The sequence below is a fragment of the Microtus oregoni genome, unplaced genomic scaffold (assembly GCF_018167655.1).
Source record: "Microtus oregoni isolate MIOR12 unplaced genomic scaffold, Mior012 000010F_ref0000083, whole genome shotgun sequence".
Classification (NCBI taxonomy): domain Eukaryota; kingdom Metazoa; phylum Chordata; class Mammalia; order Rodentia; family Cricetidae; genus Microtus; species Microtus oregoni.
In genome coordinates, this window is record NW_024543069.1 from 7,965,948 (window position 1) to 7,989,165 (window position 23,218).

The 23,218-nt window shown below is 35.5% G+C and overlaps 1 protein-coding gene across 1 annotated transcript in view; it reads right to left on the minus strand.

The window, feature by feature from the left end:
• The window catches only part of Fstl5 (follistatin like 5), a 410,609-nt gene that overhangs the window by 313,121 nt on the left and 74,270 nt on the right, over positions 1 to 23,218 (minus strand). Inside the window, exon 3 of the mRNA XM_041659533.1 lies at positions 5,841 to 5,874. Coding sequence (XP_041515467.1) covers positions 5,841 to 5,874 — 34 coding nt within the window. The remainder of the gene's footprint in view (positions 1 to 5,840; positions 5,875 to 23,218) is intronic.

A 23,218-nucleotide genomic window follows, 5' to 3' on the forward strand; every position in this document is an offset into this window, starting at 1 on the left:
GCCGCTCCTTATTTCAACAGTAGTCCTAAATATAGCCTTCTCAGTCTGCATAATGGCACTTGTATGTTGTTTTCATGGATGGTGACTTTGTTTTGGATAAACAGTCTCAGTCCCTGAGTCTGCACTGAAGAATACAATTTCTCCAATTCTCAGTATTTCTTAGTTGTATATAGATCTTTATGTAGGGTTGAGGCCTTTCCCCTACTCATTTAGAAATGCTTACTTGTATCATCCTTGGTCGGCTTACAGTGAAGCAGTTACAAAAGATGAGATCATTGTAATAAACCAAAACCAGTGAAAATGCAGACTGATAGAGCCCAGTCCCATCAGATTTCTATTTTTGTTTTGTTTTGTTTTGTTTTTTTTGGTTTTTCTTTTTTTTGTGGGGGGGGTTCGAGACAGGGTTTCTCTGTGGTTTTGGAGCCTGTCCTGGAACTAGCTCTTGTAGAACAGGCTGGTCTCGAACTCACAGAGATCCGCCTGCCTCTGCCTCCCGAGTGCTGGGATTAAAGGCGTGCGCCACCACCGCCCGGCCTTTTTTTGGTTTTTCGAGACAGGGTTTCTCTGTGGTTTTGGAGCCTGTCCTGAAACTAGCTCTTGTAGACCAGGTTGGTCTCGAACTCACAGAGATCCACCTGCCTCTGCCTCCTGAGTGCTGGGATTAAAGCAGATTTCTATTTTTATAATAAAATTCTGATAAAATCAACTTACAAAATAAAGGGTAGTGTTTGGGCTTATGCTTTTGTAGATTCCAGTTGGTGAGAGATTGATAAGCCACTAGGTTTTGAGCTAGAGTGAGGGTGCATATCATAATAGGATTGTGGTGGAGAAATATTGATCTAGAGAAGAGAAGATAAATATAAAGTACTAGGGTCCCATAGTTCCCTCTGATGGCATGCATCCGATTCCCTAAATACATTCCACTGATTGAACACCTTACAGGTCCTACTACCTTTCAGTAGCATCACTCCTAGGACCAAACCTCTAACTTGTGATATCTGGGGAATAATTGATATTCAAAGTATAGAAATACGTAAAATGTCTTATTTCAGATAAAAAATTAGATAGATACATGGATAGTCAATACAAACTTACTTGACAGTGTGCATCATTCTTGTACATCCCTACAAGTAAGCTTTCTGGCCATTTAAAAGTTGAGCTTCCTGATCTGAGTGTAGCAAAATGGAGAGGCATTGACTCTCCTGCTTTTCATCTTTCTGTTTGGCCACAGCTAATGAAACGCATCTTTTCTCTGATAAGAGAACCTCATCTTTCCTGCCAAGGTCATCGTTTTGCATTCCGTTGCTATGATAAAATTCCCTGACAAAAGAAACTAATGAGAAAAGGGGGTCATTTGGTTCACAGCTCCAGGTTCTATTCCATCATTTGGTAGGGCAGTAAATTGAAGCAACAATCCCATGACATCCATGGTTAAAGCTAAGAAGATTTTATACATGCACTGCTAAAATTCCCTGTCCAAGAAAAGGTGCCACTCATAGTGTGCAGGTCTTCCCAACCCAATTCATGTATTGACCATAATCCTGCCATAAAATGACAACAAATCGATTTAATCTGTACAGTTTCTTTGTGCAACTCTCAAAACAGGTGATTCCAAACTGTGGTGGTAGTCAGTTAAAGGTAACCATCACAATCAACATACACAAAACTATTAGACTAATTTGTTAGACACGCAGATATCTAAGATATCTTTCCAGTCCATTGGGAAACTCATGACTGAACTTCAAGATAATATAAAACAAAGTGCTTTGCTGCAGAACAGAGCCAAATGCCCTGGGGCTCTTTTTATTCACTTTCAAATGCCTTCCATTTCCCACACATGTGCATGGCTTTATTGCCTGTGACTATCAAAGTCTTCCAATGAACGCTTAGCAAACTAGTAAACTTTTCCCAACTCCAAAGCTAAACATGTCGTCAGATACAATATTAAACACAAAACAGAAGTTCCTTCATGGATTTTCTGTGGCCTTCTTTGGTAAACACTTTGATTTATGTTTATATTTTATTCTCTAACTAATAAAATCCCATGTAGTTATGTCCATTGTGGAATATGGGACTTGAGTAAATATGAATTTATATTTTTGGGCCTTAGCCACTCATATTTAGGACCTGAATAAACTATCTCTTATTTCCTTTGCTGTGATAACTGTGGTTTTGTTGTGACATAGGCATAAAGTTAGTCTAAAAGTCACGACTAACTTTAGTTATTAGGACCTCAAACTTTCTAATCATTAGTAGATTCAATTTCTACAAATGTGTAAGAGAATAATTAAAATAATGAAAAAACATAAAGGTTGCTAAGTCCTGATTTTTCATTGTGTGTATTTTTTAAATTGGAGTTTTGTTTTGGCCGTTGTATATGAAACAGGATTCTCTAAAAAATTATAAAGTACTCAGAAACATTTTCTATAAAAAATATTGTATTATTATACACAATAGGTTTGATGAGTTCATAGCAATCATCTGTGTGCCAAAGATGTTGAAAATCAAATAGTTGCTCAGTTGAAGTAGCTGAATACTTCATTAGTCTAGACTCAGCTCTAAAAACCTCACAGACACATAGACTCTCTCATAGTGAGTCCATACTGTCACACTGAAGAAGCTGGATCTTCTGCTAGTGGATGACTATGGAAATAATTACACTTGCTCATAAAGATGAGGCAAAGGCAGACCCGTACACGAGCCATTTTCCTTGGACCCTGTTCTATCTATGTTACCTGTGGAAGGTACCACACATAGTTAGGGCCAGCTTCCCACTTCAGTTACTCCTTTCTGAAATCCTCACAGAGGCACCATAGTTGTGTTTCCTAGATATTTCTAAATCCAGTCAAGTTGATATTCAAGATCAACTATCAAACATGGTTATATTTAAAATGCCAATGACACATTTAATAACATATGGGTAATAACTCATATAATCTAAGATAATCTAACAGAACTTCACTTTACTCGGTGAGTCATAAAGGTTAACGCTTTACCTAATTTAATTCTGAGGCCAGCACCCTATGGTATATTAACATTAACAGAAGAAATACTAGAGAGAGATTCATGAAAGGATAAATAATTGATTAACGTAGCAGAAATCAAGCCTTTTTAAAATGTGAGTCTAATTACTCTAATGCTGTGAATAATGATCGCTCTTTCCTGGAAGGTGGGTGATAAGGGAAGGGATCATTGATTAAATTAAACACATGAAATATGTAATTAGGCAGAGGTAAGCAATACTACATTAGTATGGAGAGACCTTGCAATGGCGTGATGCAAATTTGAGCCACATCTACACTTTTCCCTTTGCATGGGGATTTATACACCAATAATTTTAGCAAGTTGCCATTTTAGTATAATGTATATATTTTGTTACCTTTCACATTATGTAAGATTGTAAAATATTAACATAAAGCACTGAAATAGGAACGTATCATAATTTCTAAAGGAAAATTATTACATATTTGACAAACTGCATCACAAATTACCTAAGCTGCCATAGCTGGAAAAAAGATATTTAGTTAACAGCAGAGGAAACAATTAAATGTAATATCACCTTTTATATAAAATGTAATTCTCTTTATTTCAAAGAAGCTCAAATACCTCGCAAAATTTACTTCTATGTTCATAAAGAAAGTAGAGATCAAGTTTCATTGGAATACTTTGTGTTGTGTTTTTGAGAATCACTGGAAATATTCAGTTAGAATCATTACGTTGGTGATCTCATTATGAGCAATAACAAGCACAACTGCAGAAAAATTAGATTAAATCCCGCATCTGGACTTAATTTTATATAATAAGCCTGTTTGGATAAATGAGATTAGCTATTAATAAGGAAGTCAAAGGAACTACTAGATGAAAATATGTTGTCAAAATTATTAAGATAAATTACAATGATTAGTTTCTAAGAAACATAAGCTATTTAATTTTTAAAATTATTTAACAACTCTTGATAAGCTTTAGCTTCATGCCGTGTTGTTTGCTTTTGTTTTATCTAATATTGACACTATAAAACCTATTCTTCAGAAGATGACCTTATTCCTAAACCCAAGGAAACAGCAGTCCTTTCTAGGTGAAATAAGTGAATTCTAGTGTCAGAATTCATCTCTCATTTACATGCAAGTCAGTAATTTAAAAAAAAAAACCTGTGTGTTAGTTTTGAATCATATGGCAGCTAAGAATGGGGGAAGAGCTGGCAAACATCATCTCAAAATTTTATTATACTGTTAAAACATGCTCCCAGACAATGCTTGCAAAACATTATTTCTACTTGAGATGGTGTGATTTATATGTCCAGGGTAATAAAACATCAAGAAGAATGTTTCACTAAACTTATTTCTGCTTCAACAACAGAGTATCAAATATGATTTAACGTTAACCTGATACACTGGGGCAGGAAGATGTACAATCAATATGCCAGAAATTCATGTCATTTGAATGCATATCAGACAACACATCTTAGAGCAGAAATTCTTACTTGCACCACATAAGTGCACACCTTCAAATAACATTAGTATTTTAAAGTTAAATATGTAGAATAATTTCACATACAAAATATTCTGTACTTCCTAAAGCTAAAAGTTATTAGGCTTGGACACTGCTCAGTTAATAATCTAATATAATCTACTTGAACAGAATGTATCACACACACCATTTTTCTCTTTGTTATTGTAGACAGAAAATATCATAGAAATATTGTAGGAGTAGACAGATGTTGAAAATTTTCTAAGTAGAAATGTATTTGGAGTTGTTATTCAAAAGAAAGCATTTGCTTTAATAGTTGGTAAATTAGTTGTGACCACAAGGTGCTCTTCTGGAACATCTGGTTGTATTCCCAGCACCTACATGGTGGCTCACAACTATGTGTAACTCCAGTTACAAGGGATCTGCAGTCCTCTTCTGTCATCCATGAGTACTAGATATGCTAGTACTACATCCATAATGCATAGAAATACATGCAGGAAAAATACTCATACACAAAAAAATTAATAATTTAAAAAGAGTTTTAAGAAACATCATTGTCTAAACACACTAAGGAGAGTGCATCCTTCTACCATGTCAGGAACACATGCTAGCTTGCATGATGTTAATTTTAAATTTTTATATTTCTGAAAAAGAACTCTTCCTATAGAAGAAGTATGGAAGAAAACAGCATGATTGTATTTTCCTCCGTGCTCAAGATGAGCTGGTATGCATTAGAGAATATGGAGGAATACAGGCAATCACAACGAGAAACTAAATATCAACACATAAACGGAAAAGCCATAAGAATTAACCCAGGAAAACTCTGTGGTTTTCTTCATTATCATCAGGAAGCATCCTTTGGTTAAAAATCTACAACCATAGAGTAACTTCTTGTATCGAACAATAAATTTCAAAACTAAGAATGCATCTATAGTGAATTCTACTTTTTCTTAGTAAAGATATTTCATGCTCTGTTATTACCAATTCAAACACATAAACAAGTATCTTTATATTTTACATACAAATCAAGGAAGATAGCAATGACCAAATACCAAAATCTCTATAGGATGTATTTTAACAACTCACTTGTCAATATAAAGAGGTGACAAGAGCTAAATAGGGACAATGGTTGGGACAGGGATTTCTTCTGGACCATAAACAGAAGAAGAAAATTATATTGAGCTAATCAGAGCATCCTATGAAATAAAAAACACTATCCCAACAGAGAAATCTGCTAGCCACAGATAGTCGCCAGCTGCTCAAAGAGTTTTAGAATTACCTCACAGATTGTGAACTATCCTTATTTTATTCAAGATGGTATCACATCATTCTTTTCAGTTTTGAAAGATTATTTTAAAATATTTAATTCTTACCTTTGATTCTTGAACTTTCTTGACTTTTTTCCTGCTGAAATAAAAACAAAAATATGTCAAAATCTTTAAGTATGTTTTCGACACTTTGACATGAGACATTATCATCAACATGAGTCAAATGTTTTTATACATATACCTCAAAGCATAGTTTTAGAAATTATCTATCAAAGTAATAATAATTCTTTGTGTGCATATTTCTCTAAGGAACCAATACATTCTACAGATAAATAAAAAGCTAGTGGCTAGTGAATAATACTTACTCATGCCTCTCCAATTCTTAATTCATTTAATCTTAATATATACCCAATAATATTTTCCAAATTTGATTTCAGCTAAGAACTAACCATAAAGTGTTGGCAATGGTAAATATTTAAGAATAAATCTAGAAAAACCTCTCACTAAAATGGTATAAAAGCCTGTTCAACTACCTTCAGTTTAACTTAAATTAGAATTGGTCTTACTTTAGTATTAATATTGACAATTCTTTTTTTCTTAAAACCTTGCTCGAGTCAAAACTGTCCATCAACTTTGCATCCTCTTTATTAATTAGAAAATAGCCTGAAAAATTGAGCTCATTCAAGTTTTAAATTAGATATTGTGTAATCTGTAACTTCTCAATAAAGATTCAAACAGAATTTATTGTCTTTAAATTTTCAGGGTCACATCTAAAAATTTTAAAACTTATCTCAAATAAAATATCAAATACATTTTATAGAGACATATCTGGGTATATATATGAGAGAGATAAAGAAAGAGAGAGAGGGACAGAGACAGAGAGGGAGAAATACAAGAATGCCAGTCAAATTTTGCTCCAATAAAAAGGAACATATTAGAGCAAACATTAATACAAAATCTCAAACTCAAGATAATCTGCCAACAAATTAAATAGCCACACATACATATGTTATATATACAGTCTTGCTTCTAGCTTTATTTACTATAAATAAATCATTTCATGTATCTATATAAAATATTGAATCCAACACTGTAAGAAAACAAGTAGTGTTTGTGATTCTGTAACTGCCTCATTACACTTAGTATTATGCTATTCCGTTGCATCCATGCTCCTGCAAAGAGTATGATTATGTTCTTCCTTATGACTATAAAATCTATTGTATATGTACACTACACTTGTTTATCAGTTTATTTTTATGCATTGTACATTTTGGCAGTTATTATATATTTGCGATTTTGAAAAATTTGTACTAAACATGTATATACAAGTATCTCTGTGATATTCTTAATTAATATCCTTGGTACATATACCCAAACAATGTGTTTGATGTGGTAGTTATATTTTTCATTTTTTTCTGCTATCTTTATACACATTTGTATTGTATCTAAACAAATTTTAATTGCAACTAGCCACATGCAGAGTTTCTGTTTTCCCTGTTTAGCACCAGCATTTATTTTTTTACTTAATGGACAGCCATTCTGAGTAGGATAAGTCAAAATTTGAAAGTAATTTTAATTTAAAATTCTCTGATTATAAAAATATTGAATATTTTTTCACGTTGATTGATTATTGCTATTTCATATTTTGAAAACAGAATGTTCATTTCATTAACTCATTTACTGATTGAAAGATTTAAAAAGTGTTTCTTGACTTTTGACTTTTATACCTCTATTTTATATGTGTATTTATGTATACACATATATGTATATTTATACTAGCTATAAGCCTCATATGATATCCAGCAGGCGAAGATTTGTTTTTCCATTCCAGTCTGTTTCTTTCGTTGGGATAATTCCTTTTTCTCTACAGAAGTTTTCTTTTCATACAATCCCATTAGTACTTGAGGTTACATCCCAGGATATTGGAACCATACCCAGAAAACTCCTGCTTTTTCTACATCCTCATCTGTTCTTGGTTTTCCTCTAGATTTTAAAAACTTTTGTTGTTACAAATATTATTTGATTTTTCATTATATTTGCATGGGAGGATTGTGATCTGGTTTCATTATCTTATACACAGAAAGTTGTTTCCCAGCAACTTTGTTAAAGAGCCTCTTTTTAATGCAATGTCAGTTTTGGTGATCACTGTCAAAATTCACATGGCTGTGCTTACTTGTGTGGGCTTATCTCTGTGGTGCCTTTTTTATTCTGTTAATCTGTGCATATTTCCTTGTTGTTTCTTATGCCAGTACCATACTATTTTAAGACTGTGTCTCTAAAGTATAGCTGAAGTCTTCAGGATTGTTCCTTATGCTCACAGTGGCTTTAAATTCAAGGTCGTTTTGCTTCCTTATGAAGTTGTGGTTGCTTTTTTATCTTCCTTTCATTGGAAATAACAATACTAGAATATTAATAAGGTTTGTCTGAATATAAAGATTGTTTTTTGTACTGCAGATATGTTCATAATATAGAATCTACTGATGCATGACCAGGGGTTGTCTTTTGATATTGTATCTGTTTCAATTTCTTACTTTGTTGCTCCATTTTTTTCACTGTAGTAAGTTTCTACAGAAGTCAGTTTTTATAAATGGAAATACCCTATAATTCAATGAACTTGTTATTTCACCCTGTCTGGAACAAATAGACATCTTAGAAAGGTTGTGTTCCTAAGAAAAGTTCCCACAAGAGAAAAAAAAAACAATTGCAAGCATATTAATCATTATATCATTATATTTTCCAAAATATGAGATATCTGTTATGACTAGATGAGGTTGAGTAGACAGGGTACAGAGGAGGTGCTATCAGGGAGGAAATAAAATATTTATGACTTTGAATTTCAGCGGGAGCATTAAGAGCATTGACCACCTCTTCTTAAGTTGGTATTATTATCAGAATGGCATTTAAATACAACCCTAATCATTTTATGTCATTTCTTTAGAATAGCTTGAGAAAAGCAAGGATAAAATTAGGAAGCAGAGCCCAAGAATGTGTTACCATGGTAACACAGTGGATAGTATTAATGGCATAGATTGGTGTGACAGTGGATTTAGAGCATGTGATCAGAACTGGTACAGTGACTACTAGACTAACTTTTGGACATGCGACTCAGAAGAGGGAAGAATGTTAACAGTTGAATGGGATTGTGCAAGAATGGAGTTCTTCCTAGCGAGCTAGGACATTGACTAAATAAACAAGCATCTTAATTCCTTCATTTATGTTCTAGCACTGCACACTCAGTCTTCTAATTCTCTGGTTGCTTCTATCAGATATTCATAGTGAGTCTTCTTCATTTTGATTTTCTGACCCGACTTCTTCAGATTTCAACCTTCTACAAACTTTGGTGAATTTACCTGCTATTTCAGTTTTGGGGACAAATCTTGTTATAAAACTTCACAGCTTAATATTTTGTAGTCAACTGCAACATCTGACTTTTTTCTAAAATGTCTAACTACAATCCTGACATCTGTGTCGAGATACATAATAAGGTAGTTGGCTGATCATGCCCAATGGGAGTCTTGATCTTGCTTTCCTTGAACACCCTACACTAGGTAAAAGTAATAATTCCAACAATCTTCTTTTTCAAATTTTGAGATTCACATCTATCATCCTTTCTTTGGATGATTATTAGACATCAATATGTTTTGAGTTTATTTTTAATGTGGAAATGTAATTATGCCAAAATCCTGATGAGATGGAAGTCACTCTAATGCATTGTCCTCAGCCATCAACTGCCTGAAACAATGGATCACAGAGAATGAAGAGTTCCTCAGAAATAGAGGATGGGGGAAGGGAAAGCCCTAGTACCCATCAGAGAAGAAAGGATTTTTATGGGAAAATAAATTCACATAGTTGTAGTGACTTATCTCATGCATGGAAATGTATTAAGATTTTGTATACATGTATATATAAAACATATGCATAAATAAATATATATGCACATGCATATAGCATATGCATATATAATATGTATAAAAGACATAATACATATAATATTGTAGAATATATATGTGTGGTGTAAAATGTTTATAATATATAAATTATTACATGATATACATACATACCTGTGCTATGTGTGTTATATATAATTTCATGAATTCTGTTTTATATTTTCTATAAAATGCTAACATTGCTCTAGCAATGGGGGAAGGAGAAAGTAGTAGTTGTTTTCTTAATTAAGCAAACTGCAACTGAATCTGTCTTCCTTTACTAATTTCTGCCTCATAATTTAAAATACAGTGAAACAAGGTATGATGTCTGTGGTTTCAAAGAAGACAGATCCTAACATCTAGAATCCAGGGGAGACTATTTCTAGAAGACACATAAATTTGACACCATTAGCCTCTGTATAAATAACTATAGTCTTTATGCAGAGAAGACAGATAAAATATTCTAGAATTAAGTATTCAAAGTAGGGGGAAAAGTTTAATTATCCAATGAAATAGAATGGAAAGACAGAAAACTGTAGGATTAAAAATGCTGAGAGCAAGGATTCATAGACTCCGAGGTAATGCATTATTTATGAAGTGAGTTTTCAATTGTATAGATTCTTCTCAAAGGTCAAGTACAATTATCTCTATACAGCACCCATTAGAGTTATTGAGCTAGGTGAAATCATTGCCTTCAGATAAAACACTATTTTGTTTCTCTTGTGGGTTTAGAAATAGTATTGGAATTACTCAAGTAAGGAAAGGGATACTATGAAATGTACACACTGATAAAAATTGCATGATAAAACTACCTAGTAAAGAATGACTCGAGCAATGTGATTTGTTCACAAGGCTTCTTGTCTCATTTTATCTAGCTTTATGATGTTATGATTATTTCTGTATTTATAACTGTAGAGTTTGAAAAATGTCTAAATTATGAAAGTAAAGTAAAAGAGAGTGAAAATGTTACTGATTTTATATTATTTGACACAGAATAAGTAGAAAAATTGCGCTAGAAGGAAGACCAATTTCTGTAACACGTTGTATGGAAGTAAAGAAAAAAAGCTGAGGTACTTTACATCTGATTAATTAATCATGTAATTCAATATAATAATTTATTTTATATAATGAGAGCAGAAATAGCTCAATATTGCAGGTTTCATAGTTTTCCAAAATTTAAGAAGCTGTCAATAATTTAAATATACTAGTCCGTGAGACCATAAGAATCTCACACCACACAGCTTAGTATTCTTAAGCCAATCCTAATGGAATTCAGCCAGTATAACTTTATGATACTTACCTTTAACTGATACTATTTAATGACAAATATGTTAAATAGTCACTTACACAATATTTTACTGCACAGCAATTTATTAATTCCTGTTTATTTAAATCAGTTTTAATATTACTTCAATATATTTTCTGATATGTTGATCAATTTTTAAACTAAGAAGTATATTTTAGCCACCTATTAAATTTAATAATAGGAACACCATTGACTTTTCATCTTGTCCTAAATATTTCTTGGAAAATTTTCAGAGTATTGTAATTTCATTACATATAAGCAGGCACTATAAAATCTACTCGAGATGTTAGGTAACTAATAGTACTTATGTCAATTCACATTTAGTGATTTTGCTTCCCTGACTAATTAGCTCTTAGTTCTTATCTTCTTCTAATTTTTCTTCTCCCTATCCCTTTGTTGATGATACCTTGTCACACATCTTTGTTACAAGAAAAACATACAAAGCAGTTTCAACAGAAAGCTAGATTTAGACGAATCACCTGGATATTGTGGTAGCTTTAATGTAATTGTCCCCCATAGGTTCATAGCTATTGGCACTATTAGGAGGTATGGAGAAGGTGTGACATTGTTAGAGGAAGTGTGTCCCTGTTCACTTCCTGCTGCCTGCAGTTCAAGATGTACAACTTTCAGAACCACGTCCTGTTGCAAAATATCCAATCACACTGTGAACCTCAAGTTTGGGTTTTCATCAGTCAAAATTAACCTTGGGGGAGGAGGCCACATTACCAACTAGTTGACAGAACATAATCATAGAGCATCAGAGGGCATCTGGGAGAGCTAGAGAGACACAGGAAGTAGTAGGGTAGGGTTTGGAGGCGCTCACCTTTTTGTTGTTTGGCAGAGCATAAACACAGGTCTTCCATGGATGCCAGAAAGGCAAGAGAGTTAGGTAGTTGTTACTAAGTCCCTCTGACCGTGCAGGTTTTCACCCCAGTCTTTGAATCTCAAGTCTTATTTATATTTAGAACAATAGAGATTTAGTTAAAGCTAACTTTAGCAATAGGGCCAGTGTTTGTGGAGCACAATTCTCACCAGTGTGCAGCCTGAGCGGCCAGACCTCTGCTAGATAAGCAGGCTGGTAACCACAGACTTGCAGTTGCTGGCTGAGATAGCCATAGAATAAGGCATAGTCACTGTGCCAAAGTTAAAACAACAATGTCTGCCCGCATACCACCCACCCTGATGATAATGGACTAAATCTGTGAAATTGTAAGCCAGCCCCAATTAAATGTTTTTCTTTAGAAGAATTGCCATCCATGGTCATGGTGTCTCTTCACAGCCATAGGAGACCTAACTAAGGCAGTAGGTGGTACCAGGGACTAGGGAATTGCATTTACTTTTTTGGAGGAATGTGGATTTGGTGATTTGGGATTAAGAAAGCATGGGATACTTTAAGTGCTGCTTAACAGGTCATACTATATTTGAACTGGGGTGGGGATGGATTGGGAAGGAGACCAGCTCAAGAGGTCTCAGAGGAGGAGAATTTTAGTATGTTGCCTAGAGATTGTTCTCATAAATAATGTGATATTTTCATAAAGAGTGTGACTGCTTTTTGTCCCTGTCTGAAGAATCAGCCTAATGTTTAAAGGATTAAAAGAAGTGGTAACCTCAGGGCAAAAAAGAACAAATTGATAATAATTCACTAAAAATCTATACATGTCTTATAGATACGCATTCTTCTTCATAATGAAATTCACAATTCTTTGTCATTTCTTTTATAATTTTAGATTTAAGAATTAAAATCATGATGAAAAAGAAATATCTGAGATCAAATATTAAAGAAATGATATTTCAAAATTCTAATAGTAAGATTTTCATTATTATATTTTGATTTAAATATCCATTGCTGGTGGGAATGCAAACTTGTACAACCACTTTGGAAATCAGTGTGGCGGTTTCTCAGGAAATTTGGGATCAACCTACCCCTGGACCCAGCAATACCACTCCTGGGAATATACCCAAGAGATGCCTTATCATATGACAAAAGCATTTGTTCAACTATGTTCATAGCAGTATTATTTGTAATAGCCAGAACCTGGAAACAACCTAGATGCCCTTCAATGGAAGAATGGATGAAGAAAGTATGGAATATATACACATTAGAGTACTATGCTGCGGTAAAAAAACAATGACATCTCGAATTTTGCATGCAAATAGATGGAAATAGAAAACACTATCCTGAGTGAGGTATCCCAGGCCCAAAAAGATGAACATGGGATGTACTCACTCATAATTGCTTTCTAGCCATAAATAAAGGTCACAGAGTCTATAATTGGTGATCCTAAAGAAGCTAAGTAAAAAGGTGAACCCAAAGAAAAACATATAGTTATCCTCCTGGCTATGGGAAGTAGACAAAATTGCCGAGGAAAAAATTGGAATCTTGGGGGTGAGGTGGGATGGGGGTAAGGGGAGATGGGGAGAGAAAAGTGAGAAGGGGAGGATGGGGGGAACTTGGGGAAACAGGAAGATTGGGATAAAGGAAGGTTGGATAGGGGAGCAGGGAAGCACAAAACTTAGTTAAGGGAGCCACCTTAGGGTTGGCAAGTGACTTGAATCTAGAGTGGCTCCCAGGAGCCCAAGCCGAGGTCCCCAGTTAGTTCCTTGGGCAGCTGAGGGTAGGGAAACCTGAAATGACCCTATCCTATAGCAATACTGACGAATATCTTGCATACCACCATAGAAACTTCATCTGGTAATGGATGGAGATAGAGACAGAGACCCACACTGGAGCACTGGACTGAGCTCCCAAGGTCCCAATGAGGAGCAGAAGGAGGGAGAACATGAGCAAAGAAGTCGGGACCACGAGGGGTGCATCCACCCACTGAGACAGTGGAGCTGATCTATTGGGAGCTCACCAAGGCCAGCTGGACTGTTACTGAAAAAGCATGGGATAAAACCGGACTCTCTGAACATGGCGAGCAATGAGGGCTGATGAGAAGCCAAGGACAATGGCACGGGGTTTTGATCCTACTTAATGTGCTGGCTTTGTGGGAGCCTAGCCAGTTTGGATGTTCACCTTCCTAGACATGGACCGAGGGGGGAGGACCTAGGACTTACCACAGGGCAGGGAACCCTGACTGCTCTTCGGACTGGAGAAGGAGGGGGAGAGGAGTGAGGGGAGGGGGAGAATTCTTTTTCTCAATAAAAAATTTAAAAAAAGAAGAAAATAAAAAAATATGAGGAGAGTGTGAAGGAAATTTCATTGGGTGAGAGAATTATATTCTATTTTCTAATGAAAATTCATGCTGAGTATTAGAGCTGAATCTATCTCTATGATCTCAAAATTAGATAAGCCTAGCAATCATTATAATAGCTTTGCAGTGTACTTTATGAATGAGAAATATAAGTGTTGATTTTCTAGTATAAATAAGCAATTAAAGAATTTGTAATAAGTGAAAATACAAATCACTAATTAATGAATTTGTTATGGAAATTAGTGCTACTGCATGATTTTAAACTCAGGCATTCATATTATAATTTCTTCTATATTTTATCTCTGTAAGAAGTTGAGTTGGAAATTTATTGTTTGCCGACAATTGGTGAGTATTAACTGTTAGAGCAATAAAATCAAAATCATTTGTCTTTCAATATTCTGTAATTGAGGATACGGCATAGCTAACATAGTAATATCTTTTTTAAAGGTTACTTATACAATACAGGATTGATAATAAGATTTGCAAAAGAGTATATCTGTACTACAAAATTTATCAACTTGGCAAGATGGCACAATAGTAGCATGGATGTCATGGAGCTGACCAACAGCATTTTCATTGGACTCAAGGCCTGATCCCCAGGAAGTAACACATGGTACAATAAATCTAGCCAAGAACTTGTTGTTATGAGGTCACAGGCCCTGCAAAAATTAACTTTCTTTAAAGTTATTTAAGCTATACACTACCTCAACTATCACCTCTTATCAGAGAAGCTTCATTATGTAGCAGATAGCAATTGTGCCTTCAGAAAGTCCAGAAAATAAGTGACTTTCGATGCTAATGAGACTTTCATTGCATACTTTTCCAACTAAAGTTCAGAAAAATCCAAAGAAGAAGGGTAAGAAAGGTTTTAAGAAACAGAAATTGGAGGGAATTGCTGTAAACTAATGGCTTTTGGACATAATAGAGCTATAGCAATCACCCAATCACATCTTCTTGAGATGTCTATATAAAACTTGTTCAATAATAAGCCAATCAGCATTCAATCATGGAAAGGAAAGCTGCTCACAAGGCTCTCCACATGCTCAGGACCAATGAGAGTTGATAGGCACTAGAAGGGGTGTAGGGGAAGGAACAGAGTCAGTTTGTGTTGTCACCCATGGTACAATGACCATGGTCCAATCGATGTTGCTCTGTGCATACATGTGAATGAGCAGTGTTATATAGACTTGTTTGGAAAGGAAGAGAAGGCACAAAGCTGTAGAGACTAGAAGGAACTGAACGTGGGGAGCCAAAGGTGAATGGGATCTAAAAACTTTTATGTATGAAATTTCCAAACAATAAAAAAATTAAAACATTATTTACTCTGCCCTCCATGTGTTCCCAAATCCAAAGTTGTGTGAGTGCCTCTTCCTTTGACAATATCACATGTCGTTGTGCTGGGACACTCAAAGACAGATATCACCATAATTTCAGTGCGAAACACTTTTCCCACTTTAACAAACTATCCGTGATTACTTGCCCTTGCAGTCCTCAAATCAACTGTAGTTATCAAAGATAATGAGAATTTTAGAATAAGTATTATGATCATGCTCAGAAAATTAACATAACAAAAGGAAACCAAAGGAAAACAGAAAAGATAACTAAAACATAAAATAAGAACTCAAGCTAAATTAATTGCACTATATTTAGAAATCTGTGTATTAGACAAAGAACATTTAAAAAATATTAGAAAATATGTCATGACTAGTAAATGGATATGGGTTTTTAATTCAGAATCATCAAATGTTTCCCAACATTCCAGATAAAGGGAAAACTAATTTGGGAAGAAAAGAAATAAAATAATCAACAAGTAATGACAGACTTGTAAACTTGTAATTGAGAGTCTCTCTCTCTCTCTCCCTCTCTCTTTTTTTCTCTCTCTCCCTCTCACACTCTTGCTCTTCCTCTTCTGTATGGATCTCTGTGTGGTTTTGAATTAGAGTGGGCCCATGAAATTGCTTGCATTTGAGGTCAAAGGACAACCTTGTGTATGTTCCTTTCATACAGTGTTTTCGAGACAAAGCGTCATGCTGTTTGCCATTTCATGCACCATGCTACCCAGCCCACTCTTGTCTCTGCCTCCCATGTTGCTCTCCAAGAGAAGTGTAGTACCAAGTCCAAGGTTAAATAGGTCAAGGGTATCTGGCCGCAGCATCAATCACTTTATCGCTTGAGCCAACTCTCTAGCCCTGCAAGGGTTTCTTTTAGAGATTGGTTTTAGTAAGTTTACAAAAAATAAGTTTCTTTATGACATTTTCGTAAAGTATGCCATTAATCTTTGATCATATTTACTCCTGATCCGTCTCAATTTTCTCTACTGCTTCCTCATAACAGGTGTCTCATCTTCCTCTCACAAACGTCTCTACTTCAGTTTCTGTACCATATATGTAAATGTGTGTGTACACTGTGTATATATGTATGCATAAAAGCAAATATGTATATATATATCATTTTCATTAAGATTGGATCCATTTTAAAGAGTGAACACAAAATGTTTATTTGTATTTTGTTTCTCCTATAATTTTCTCTTTTCTAGAATGAGGTTTTAACATCAACTTTGACATAAGAAAAATCACTTCAAATAAAATAAGATTTTAAAAGCTTGATTATTAAGATATATGTTTATACATTTCCATCAGAAAGTAAATACTCATAAAAAGAATGGAAATACTTTTTATCAATCATTTTATAACAACATACTTATAATAAAAATTTGGATGTTATTTTATAAATAGGAATTAAATAAAATAATTTTGACCTTTATATTTGCTTTTGTAATACATTATCTTTAGCTACATAAGCAACACAACAGCTAATTTCAGTATTTTAAGCTGCCTAAATTTAAGCATAAGTGAGCTATAGTGGTGAAGGGCACGTGCTGTTACTGAGAACCTTGATTTCATTCCCAGCACCCACAGGAAAGTTCACAGCTGTCTGTAACTTGAGTTCCAAGGGATGTGATATTGTCTGTTCTTGCCCAAACTCATCATGTATGCTTGTGGTAAACAGTATAGTAAGAGACAAAAAAGTTAACCTGCAGGTTTAAAATAAAAGGCTTAAAATGCAGCATAGTTCTTCACAATTCTGTGTAGACAATCTTCTCTCTCAAACTCTTCAAAAACTATTCCAGAAACACATATTAAAGAAAAACTAAGAAACTTTGACATGAAAATAACTTCATAACTTTAAATGCATTGTTTCCTAAATAAGCACAAAACTGGGAATAAATAACTCTAAAATAAGTTGAAGTAAATACACAGCAACTGTGTGACACGTTTGGGAGAGAGCAGAGCAAGAGGAAAAGACCTGAACTTCAATCCCAAAATATTGCCCTTTGATAGGATGATATAAATATTAATAATGTTCATAAACAGTAAAGAATAAATAATTACATGTATTTAAGTGGAGACATCTGCTGTGAATTTCATTATCACAGAGAAAAATGTGTTGGTACATGGAGATATTTGATTTTGTGTGTCTTCAGAAGAGTATGATTAAACTGCTGCTTCATATTAAAAGTCCTTTGTGTAGCAGGTGGCAAATAGGTCATGAGGGGATGGAGCATCCAGATGGAGTGTCTGGCCCATCTGCCTGCTAAATACTGTGGCTGAAGGGAGCTAACAGTAGCTTCACATTTATCTAGAGTTTAAATTCTGCAAACCTCATGTCACTAAGTCATACTTTTCTTGTCTGACTAGAAATCTTCTCTCTCTCTTCCTTTTTAATCTAGCCTTTTTCTCTAGAGCTCCACAAAGGCAAGTCTGTTATTCTGATATCCCAGCCCTAAGATTTATAAATTAAAATAAAAATGTTTTTAAAATGTTTACCCAGTATTTACTCTGGTATAATCTATTTTAATAAATTCATAGATTAATAGTTCATCTGATCTATATTTTTACATTATGCAAAGTATAAAACAGCATGCAGAATTAATATACTTTCAATTATGTTGTTTTGCTTAAAGAGGCAATAAAAATGTAGCCATGAATGTATTAAGTATTCTAACCAAACTTCTTTTTAAAAATCTAGGGTAACTCTAACCAAAAAGTGAAAGACTTATATGATAAAAATTTCAAGTCTATGAGGAACGAAATTAAAGATGATATCAGAAGATGGAAAGATCTCCCACGCTCATGATTCAGCAGGAATATCATAGTAAAAATATCTATCCTAAAAAAGGTATTCTGCAGATGCAATGAAATTCTCATCAAAAATCCAACACAATTCTTACAGAACTTGAACTGACACTTCTCACCTTCATATGGAAAAACAACAGCAAAAGTGAGATAGTTATAAGAATCCTGTACAACAAAAGAACTTCTGGAGGTATCACCATCAGTGATTTTCTGGTCTGCTACAGAGCTATAGAAATAAAAACAGCATGATATTGGCATAAGGACAGGTGGATCAACATAATTGAATACCCAGACACAAATCTATACACCTAGGATAACTGATTTTTTTTTTTTACAGAAAAGCCAAAAGTATACAGTGGAAATAAAGAATGCATCTTCATCAAATGGTGCTGTCATAACTGGATGTTGGCTTGTAGAAGAATGAAAATAGAAATGTATCCATCACCATGCACAAAACTCATTCACAGAGACCCATAGCGAGACAAAGAGGTACAGGCAACTTATGACTGCTGGGAGAGGGAGAATTTTTTTCCCAGAGGATGAGCCCCAAATTTGTTAAACAATAACAGATGGACTATTCTTAAACAAAGTACATATAAGCAACGCCAGACTAGGTAGGTTGTATTGTATATATATTAATGTTAATATATATGTATATGTATGTATGAGTGTGTAACAATAATAAGCAAGAAAAAGGGGCCAATAAGCAGATTCAGCAGATTGTATTTATGTATATATTCAAATGTGTATCTATATGCATGCCTGTATTCATATACATAAATAGGTAATGCATACATATATGTGTGTGTGCTTATGTATCATTAATAATCAAAGAAAAAGTGAAATTGAGAATGAGTAAGGGAAAACAGGGGAGGAGATAATGGGAGGAAATGAAAAGGGGGAAATTGTGTAATTATATTTTAATTAAAATCTTAAAATTATTTTTGAAAAGAGAAAAAAACATTCTCAAAGAATGTACAATTTTTATACTATTTGTCTAATACTTTTCAGAACTGAAATATTAAATAGTACATCATCCATATTAGTGCACTCATTCTTATTTAGAAGTACCATAATTATGTTACAGCATGCAGATGTTCCACCATTTTGGCAACTGAGAGAAAAAGTACAATACATCTGGGTTCAGTGGTGCCACTGCCTGGGTGGCAGCCAAAGGATGCCTCCCTGTGACGGACTGAAGAGAACTGAGACCAGAAGCAGGGGCAAGAGCAAACCTTGGTGTCCTGACTCCAGTGACCTCCTTCCTGCAGCCAAGTCACAGATGCTGAAGGTCACCCATATTCAAAGAACAGCACCTCCAGCCAGGAACAAACATGTAGGGCAGACCAATGTACTGTTGTTGGTCTTTTGAAGACTAAAAGTGTTTTTCATTTTATAATGAAGCAGTATTATATTAGTCTGCACATCAGTGCATAGTAACAAAGGTCAGGAGAAATCAAGAGTTGTGGTGGAATAAAAATGCTGATCATAGTCCTTGAGAAGCAAGAAAATGGAGGCGTTTGGAAAACACTCCATGGAGTGAGGAAGCCGAGGCTCAGAAAGTGAAGCATTTTATGTTTTCTCTCCTATGTGGATCAGAACCTTTAGCATTATTTATGTTGGGAAAACTGTAGAGGACTGGGAACTAGAAAATGACCAGACTGTGAGAGAAAAGAGACATTAAGGAGAGGAAGGATGGTAGAATTAATGTGATGTGAAAATAGAAGAAGGGAGACTGGAAATAAGGGAATTTAAATAGAGAATTTAAATAGAGGTAGAGTATGGAATGGGATAGGAATAAGGGTGTGGGGTGGGGTAGCCTAAACTAAGGAGGTATGATGAAGAGCCACAATAAAATCCACTAGTTCAAAAGCTCAATTATTGTGTATATAGGAATATAGGTGTATATATACATATATATATATATACATGTATATCACAGCAACTAATGAGAAAGGAGGCCCTGGCACTGAAAGCGAGAAGAGATAAGTGTATATGAAGGATTGAGGAGAGGTAAACGGGGGTAATGATGAAATTATAGTATAACCTCAAATAATGAAGAAAATAGTTTTTAAGGCCAATGCATAAATAATAAGCAGATGGATAGATAACAGATGACAAGTGGTGACAGACGGATACTTCTAAAATACATAATTAAAATCTAATTTGAATTGGTGTATTGCACTGATGGATAATGTCAATGCCAGAAGTCATGGGTTGTTAAACAACATCTCCAAGTACAAGATACCTTCCTAAGAATTGCTGGCCAAAGTGACCGCCAAAACAGTACAAGCTATTGATAACTCCCTTGGTTCCTCACCAAAAATGGATGGTAACACCTAGTGAATTAATAAACCACACACAATAGTTACAAAATACAGTGAAGCCATTCTGGACCTGAGCTAGATATTTTCTCCCTAAGGCCTGGAGGTTACTGTGCAGGCACAGAGTGAAGGAAAGGTCTTTGGCTATAGCATGATACAGTAACGATCTGCCTGCTGGTGTAAGAAGGCCACTATTATCACAGCGGTAAGCAGTGAATGATTTTCTTGGATCAGATGCTTGGTCCACATGAAGGAATTCGTGCTGGGTACTGTGGATTGGGTAAAAGGCTCATGACTTCAGAGGTTATAAATACTAGGGGTGAGACTACCATGTTGTTTAACTAAATGGGCTTGTTTTCAAACTGCCTCCTAAATATTTATGGTTATACCTACAGACAAGTACTTCCCTCAGCCTTCAAATAAAAAATAAGCTACTCTTTGTAGATAACAACAGTTAATATAGAGCCATGGCCACTCTCGGTGCTGAAAACAATAACTACTGAATTCTCATCCTTAAATAGGAAAGCCTCTTAACCCCTCCAAAGCTCAGAGAACACTTGGGAAGGACAGAAAGAATGTGAGATCCATACAATGGTGATGATAAGTGTGATACGTTACTTTATGGGCATAGCATGGGCCTGGCATTTGTGAACTCACAGCAACTAGAGTTGTCTGCACAAACTTAAGGCAGCAAGCATTTGGGAGAAAGTGAATCATGGGGATCTGTCCTGCCAAGGGGAGCTAATGACAATTAAGGACAGCTGGAGGAGAAAAACTCAATGTTTGTGCATGTTTGTGATGTATTCACTGATGAGTTTTTCCTGCTCCAGTAAATGGACTTGTAAAATGGCATCAAAACAAAACATAAAGACATGAAAATGGAATGAAGATTCTTGGAGGTGTGGTTTAATTTGGTGGTGCTGTGCAAGAGATAAGAAAAGGCAGAGGGACCATAATGACAAGAATGTGTTACATGAACCTAGAGTGGCTCCTAGATGCCCAAGCCGAGGTCCCCAGTTAGTTCCTTGGGCAGCTGAGGGTAGGGAACCTGAAATGACCCTATCCTATAGCAATACTGACGAATATCTTGCATATCATCATAGAACCTTCATCTGGTGATGGATGGAGATAGAGACAGAGACCCACACTGGAGCACTGGACTGAGCTCCCAAGGTCCCAATGAGGAGCAGAAGGAGCAAGGAAGTCAGGACCACGAGGGGTGCACCCACCCACTGAGACAGTGGAGCTGATCTATTGGGAGCTCACCAAGGCCAGCTGGACTGTGACTGAAAAAGCATGGGATAAAACTGGACTCTCTGAGCATGGCGAACAATGAGGGCTGATGAGACGCAAAGGACAATGGCACGGGGTTTTGATCCTGCTTAATGTGCTGGCTTGGTGGGAGCCTAGCCAGTTTGGATGTTCACCTTCCTAGATATGGACGGAGGGGCGAGGACCTAGGACTTACCACAGGGCAGAAAACCCTGACTGCTCTTTTGACTGGAGAGGGAGGGGGAAAGGAGTGGGGGGAGGGGGAGAAAGGTGGGAGGAGGGAGAGAAGGGTGGGAGGAGGGGGAGGGAAATGGGAGGCTGGGAGGAGGTGGAAACTTGTTTTTTTTTTCTCCTTTTCTCAATAAAAAAAAAAAGAAATTGTCAAATAAAAATTAACCCTTAAAAAGTAAAATGATAGTTTTGATGATTAATCTTGTCTGTCAACTTGAACACCTGTCCATTTCAATTGGAGTTTACCACTTCAAAGTATTTGAACTTTTATCAGAGATGGTTTATATGATGAGTCTTTTGGTTGTGCACTGGTGTGTCTCGAGATGTGGACAAATATTCTGTGCACTTTTGATGGTGCTTCTTAGTCAAATAACATTTAAATAGGTAAACTGAGTAGAACAAATTGTCATCTCTGACGTTGGTTTGACATCACCCAATTCCCAGACCTAGAGAGAGTGAAGAAAAGATTGCCTCTCACTGTTTAAAGCTCAGGGAACAGCAAGAAAAAGGGGAATGGAAATGTTACAATACTCAGTGGATTGAGAGAACTACAAAATGCTGCCCTCTGAGTATGAAAAAGCTGTTGTTGACATCAAATAATAGCAGCTGTGGTTACCTGCACAAGGTGAGCACAATATGCCAATTAGAGCACCATGGGGAAGTGATCCTCAAGCCCCCATCTATATCATGGAGCCAGTGGTTGTTAAGGGCTTTGGGAATGTGTGCTCTAGTAGGTTCCTCATGTGCTTATGAGCAATATTAATTGGACTCAGGGGATTATTAACAAAAATAAGTTAATGAGGAAAAATAGCTCAGAGGGATATGGAGCAGGAGTACTAGGGGGAATAGGAGGAGGCAGGGGTTGGTGTAAATGATTAATAGACATTGTAGAACTATATAGGATTTTCAGAGGATAAAAATAATATTTTTAAAAAGGAAAAATGGAATAAAAGCCTGAATTTTGGCCTACTGTATGTGATCTCATTTAGAGATCTGACTCTGTAAGTCGTAGAGGGTGACACTGTCTCATCCTGAGTTTCCAACCTGCCAATTCTCAGATGAGATCTCCTTATCAGCCCCGTCGGTTCTCTAGC